The sequence below is a fragment of the Rhododendron vialii genome, chromosome 3a (assembly GCF_030253575.1).
Source record: "Rhododendron vialii isolate Sample 1 chromosome 3a, ASM3025357v1".
Lineage (NCBI taxonomy): Eukaryota > Viridiplantae > Streptophyta > Magnoliopsida > Ericales > Ericaceae > Rhododendron > Rhododendron vialii.
Genome location: NC_080559.1, coordinates 28,208,818 through 28,214,955, shown reverse-complemented (window position 1 = coordinate 28,214,955; position 6,138 = coordinate 28,208,818). Strand labels below are relative to the sequence as shown.

The 6,138-nt window shown below is 36.4% G+C and overlaps 1 protein-coding gene across 1 annotated transcript; it reads left to right on the top strand.

The window, feature by feature from the left end:
- Positions 1 to 3,146: 3,146 nt before the first annotated feature.
- LOC131319584 (heavy metal-associated isoprenylated plant protein 39) lies at positions 3,147 to 4,548 on the top strand. Its single transcript, XM_058349927.1, has 3 exons — positions 3,147 to 3,615; positions 3,758 to 3,839; positions 4,019 to 4,548. Exons 1-3 carry the CDS (start codon positions 3,607 to 3,609, stop codon positions 4,258 to 4,260), a joined length of 333 nt encoding a protein of 110 aa, XP_058205910.1. The 5' UTR covers positions 3,147 to 3,606; the 3' UTR covers positions 4,261 to 4,548.
- The last annotated feature ends 1,590 nt before the right edge of the window (positions 4,549 to 6,138 follow it).

Below are 6,138 nucleotides of genomic sequence, written 5' to 3'. Positions count from 1 at the left end.
GTTGATGGTTAATAATCTAATAAGGAGGGGACGACCGGACATCGCAACTCTCTTCTGAACGTGACCATAGAGACTCTAGACTCACGGCAAGACCTCGAAAGAGACCAAAAAGCCATAACAATTACCGTTCCACCAGGGCTAGTAGTTAGAACACAATTGAACTTCACAAGAAAGACAAAGTTTGAGAGGGTGTCCTTAGCACACTACAAGAAAAATTGCATTGGGTGACGAATGAAAATCGTCGCAAATTGTATGTTTTTCGTCACAAATAATATAGGTGACGAAAAAAAAATTGTCGACTAAAGGTTGTCGAGGATTCCTATCTGGTGACGAAATCTATTTTTCGTCGCCTATAGTGCCTTTTGGTGACGAAAAATTTCGTCACGGAAAAATGACTTGGTGACGAAATTTTCTTCGTCACCTATTGTGCTTTTTTGATGACAAAAAATTTCGTCACAAATTATTCCCTTTGGCTCGTCAAAGGTGACCCATCGGTGATGAAATTTTTCGTCGCGAAAGACATTCTTATATGTGAAAAAAAATTCACTTTCTTGCTCCTGCGGGGTTTCGAACCCGAGTCTCCTAAGTTTTGCACGCAAGCTTTAACCAACTACACCACATAAACTTTTCAGCATATGTTTGAAATATCTAATATATAACACATACATTGAACATTAAAATATATTTTGAACTATTAAACATTAAAATTAGCAATTTTAATAAAACATGAAAGTCGTAGTTCTTTATGTTATTGTTCAAACCCAATTTAAATTATCTCAATCGGAGTTCTGAGCAAAGAGTTATACCTGAAATATATTTGGTGACAAAGCGTAATTCATAAATTTCGTCACCAAAGGATAAATTTTTCGTCACTGAAAACGTAAAAAGAAGACGAAAATATTTTTCGTCGCCAAATTAGTTCATTTGGCGACAAAATATTTTTTCCGTCACCGTATAGTTATCTTTGGCGACAAAAAATAATTTCGTCTCATTTTTTACTATTTTGGGGACGAAAATTTTATTTCGTCGCCAAATAGGAGCTTTTGGTGACAAAAATATCTTTTTCGTCGCTAAATAGTTATAATTGGTGACAAAATAATTTCGTCAAGAAAGTTATCAAAACAGTGACGAATTTATTTTTTTGTCGCCAAATATACTCATTTAGCGACGAAATTAAATTTTGTCGCCACTTTTTCGTCACTAAACATACTTTTTCTTGTAGTGGCATAACTCGAACTTTGGACCTCTCGTAACCACCCAAATCACTTACGAGTAAGCCATGGACCATTAGGCTACATACCACCTTTGGTGGTCGCACAGAGAAACAGCTCCACATCACTGTTTACTCTTGGAAGGTGGGGTAGGAGCTGGGTGGACCTGAAATTCTGAAAAGGTTCCCCTTTGAATTTTGAATCATCTCATATTTGAACCATTTGATTTTTAAATTCGTCTCTCTCTTCTTGGATCAAAGTTGAACCATTGATGCTTTTTTGACCATGAGCAAGGACAGCAGCCGAGTCTATAGGGCCTTCGAGTACGTTCTTATCATGTGGAATTTGGAAAAAAGAAGAATTTTTTTTGTCATCTGAAATTAATTTAATGCGTTTATGGAAATTGAGTAATACAGTATTATACAAAAGACAACATAACCCATGAGACATATCAGTTGTGAGTGATGTCGGAACACATTACTGGCAAAACCCTAAACTCTAATTATAGAGCATGTATTAAGTTTAGAAAATGATTTTCACACCCCATTTTTTTAATAAAAATACACCTCCACTTCTTGTTTTTTAGTAAAAAAATTACCCTTAAAAATTTCAATAAAAAAAAAAAGTAGAGTGCATGTATCAAAAAATGAAGTGTGAAAATCACTACCCATTAAGTTTTAGCTCTTTTCACAATTGAGGCAATCCAATAAATTTGATACTAGAGTATTTTCCCTAAAAAAAATTCCAATAAAGATCAATAGATTAATGATTCTCGCTTATAGTGAGTCATCAAAAGAATATTTTTAATGGTGTTGGTAATATTGAACCTATTATGCAACACTCTCAAATTTAAAAAATTTGTCGTCGACTACTATCAAGTAGTGGAGTATATCTATTTTGTTTTGTGCAATAATGATATTTATCTAGGTATTAAAAGTCACATTTTTCTGTTTATTGAAAGCAGTATTATATTAACATTGTTTTTTTTGAAAGATTATATTAACATTGTCAATCTATTTTAATATACGAGAAATATGCTAAGTGTCTTGTATATTTAAATGTTTAACTAATGCCGCTAAAAATATGTTTAACTAATAAAATTTAATGTGTTTTTTTGTTGGCGCAAATCGGCCCTGGTTGAAATCTGCCAATTAGGGTCACATGGTGAGATGTGATGAGAAAATCACTACAACAGTGCAGTGAGTCATCTCAATCGTCTTAAAGTGTATTTAATGGTTCAGGAAAAAGAAAAAAAAAAAGACTATTTGCATGAAATATATGTGTGTGTGTGTGTTTAACTAACGCCGCTAAAAATATGTTTAACTAATAAATTTTAATGTGTTTTTTTGTTAGCGCAAGTCGGCCCTGGTTGGAATCTGCCAATCAGGGTCACGTGGTGAGATGTGATGAGAAAATCACTACAACAGTACATGAGTCATTTCAATCGTCTTAAAGTGTATTTAATGGTTCGAATAAAAAAAAGACTATTTGCGTGAAGAAAAAAAAAAAACACTCGTTACTCATACATCTAATCATTATTTTCTACTCATTATTCCTATCTTCAATCATTATTCTCATTTTTATCTCTATCTCTCTTCACTTATTACTCTTATTTCTAATCATTACTCTCATAAAAAAATTCTCAAAAACTCATCCAAACACAGCATTAGAGTTTAGTGAAAGCCAGTTACTTGCAAAAAAAACCGAGAGCAACATTACGTGGTGCTCCAGATCACTTCAGAACCACACATTAATGTGTTGTCCACATACTTCCTCATGAACCTCATGAAAATATGTGATCGTGGAGTGATTCAAAGCACCATATAACGGTACTCCCAAACTACTAAAACTAATTTCACGTTGTTTCTTATCCTCCTCTCCAAACTACATTTTCTCTCCCGGTGTCCTTTTTTTTTTTTTTTTTTGATCCGCTCTCCCGGTGTCCCTTGCCATGTAGTCTTTTAAGCTAAGTTGAAACATATACGTCCTTTCTTTTCTTTTTTTAGAATCTAATAAGTGTCTGATTTATATGCCCCTCTTAATTAATTTTTGGTAGATAATTCCGTCGTTCTCTAGCGAGACTCCAATAAAAGCCGGGACAAAACATCATATCAACTCTGTTTTTTGTTCTATCTATTTCTTGGCTTCTGATTAATACTACCCTTTAAGTCTCTTGGTACCGTCATAAAGATGTAATCTTGACTAGATTTTGTATTTATTTAAACTCTGTTACTCATCAGCTGTTTTGCTTGCGTTTATAAATACCCTCAAAACCCAAAGAGCCTTTTATTACATCTCATCTCGCCCTTATAAAAGCGACGTATTACCCAACTACAATTTCTCCATCTCAGCTTCGTTCATTTTTCCTCCTCCTAAAAAATTCGTACCTCTTCAAATGGCTCAGGTAATCAAACTTCTTTCGATTCATGAGATAGTTATGGATGTCTATTTCTGTTTTCTAGAACTAAAATCAGATCCAATCTCTGAGTTTTATTCTTCCTCTTCTTCTTTTTTTTTTGTTTTTGTTGGGAAAATTGTACTTCCAGAAGAAGGTGGTGTTGAAGGTCATGACTATGGCCGACGACAAGACGAAGCAGAAAGCAATAGAAGCCGCCGCCGATATCTATGGTACTCCTTTTCATACAGACCCAAGATATTATTTATTTTAAATTCCCTTAAAAGTTTCCTTTTTTATTATAAAACAGGACAATTTTAGCCTAATGCTCTGTTTGTCCTTTTTCCTTTTGTATTCCCAAAAGTCTCTCTCTCTCTCTCTCTCTTGAACTGGGTATGTGTTGGATCCGCAGGGGTTGATTCGATTGCGGCTGATCTCAAGGATCAGAAGTTAACAGTAATCGGAGAGATGGACCCGGTGGCGGTGGTGAAGAAAATGAAGAAAGTCGGAAAGGTGGATATAATCTCGATTGGCCCTGCAAAAGAAGAGAAGAAGGAAGAAAAGAAGGAAGAAGGCAAGAAGGATGAGGGCAAGAAAGAAGAGGGCAAGAAAGAGGAGAAGAAAGAAGAAGGCAAGAAAGAGGACAAGAAATAATAAAAAGCTGTAATCCAACAAATTCCCCCAGTTACCATCGTTTCCCACTTCTACTACCCCATTGGAATAAATCTCCGCGGGGAAATTTTCCAAAAAAAAAAACAAGAAAGAAAAAGAGGAAAATTGAGCAGAGATTTTGCTACTGTAATTTTTCCTGGGGAGGTGATTTTGGGTCTTTTGAGTAAATTACTATGCAGATGTTTTAATTTGAGATGATAGCTGAGCTCAAGTCCGTTGTATCTAAATTCCTCTATTCATATGCATTTTCGGCCGTTGATCAAGTTAAAATTTTTGTATTCATTTAAAAGTTCCGACTAAAAATGCACCGGAACATCAAATTTCCGGTACGGAGGGTGTGAGGGGCAGATTGCCGGCTTTGTACTCCTGTGGAGCAAAAGTTTGAAAAAAAGGGAAATACTTTCGGGTTGGGATGGGTTTCTTTTTTCATTTGCTGACAAGTCGTTTTCCCAGTAATGGGCATGCTAATCGGAGTCCAAAGGGATAACAATTTCTCCACCAGAGAGAGGGCATTTTAGATACGAACAAGTACTGCTGAATCATCGAATAATCCTTCATCTCAGAGAGAGAGAGAGAGAGAGAGAGATTGATTGCTTGAAGATGACTCCTTCCTGATGTGGATGTGCATGTTTAAATATTTGTTTCATCTGGTGGGATTTTACGCATGCAGCTGTATAGAACATTCTTTTTGGGTCAAATTTGCATGAGGTTGAACTTGAGCGTGCACCAATTGACGAATAATAGAGGCACATCTGTGTATATAAAAGTATACATCTACCTTGTTTGATCAGGGAGCTAATCTTCTTTACTGCAGTTCCGTAAACAAGAAGTTACGGTGCTCAATCGCGACCGTTCAAAGTATTTTGGGACGATTCGGATTGAAAATCAATTATGATCGGTAATAATTGATTGTGATTAACTTTTTTCGGAAATTTTTTTATTAAAATCTGGACCTTCCAAAACTGAAATGGACGCGCAAGATTGAACAGCTCCGTGAACATCGGTTAAAAAGACACTCTCTTGATCAGGTAGAACCTGCATCAGATTTTTGGTCCTCAGATGCATTGAATCTGACCCAGTTTGCATTTTTGAACACTCAACCATCTGTGTCAAACTTCAATCAAGGACTCGAGGGGTACCAAAAGATGAGCTTGAAAGGACTAAATTGCCCTTCACAATCCCAAGCCAAACTGCAATGAATCTCTTATGCACACGCCTTTGCGGAGTTTTTGCAGCCCTTGATACTTCAAGGCTAATAAAAGGGGCCATTTTTTTAGCACATGCACTGCAAATTAAAAAGTCCTTCTGTTTCACCACAAAAAAGGAAAGGAACAAGCAAAGTGCAAAAATGATATTTCAAAAAAAAAAAAGGAAAGGATCAAGCAAAGTGCAACAAATTCTTGGGTATTGATTTTCACATTCACCTATAATAAATTACGCGAATAAGAATAGACTCTCTCTCTCTCTCTCTCCACTTATCAAGAAATCAAGGTTTCAACTTGAGGGGAGGGGTGGAGGAGCCGTTTCAACTTGAGGGAAGGGGTTGCGGCTCCTTCACCCCTCCCCTCACTTCTCCACCATTCTTCCCTTCCTTTGTCCCATTAATCTCTCTCTCTCTCCCCGACTACAAGGTTTGTCCGACCAGTCTTGTCTAACAACTGTGAAGTCGATTTATATGGCAGAGCACGATATCTACCGAGACCGATGCTCGACAACAATGAAGACCCAATAGGGGTTTTTCATTTTATCTTGTTATCCTTATCCTCTCTCCCCTTTTTGTGGAGTGTTCTTCTCCTTTACGGAACTTCTGCAACGCCCAAGGGTTGTTTTCTTTCTTGTCGTGATGGATTTCATCTCTGT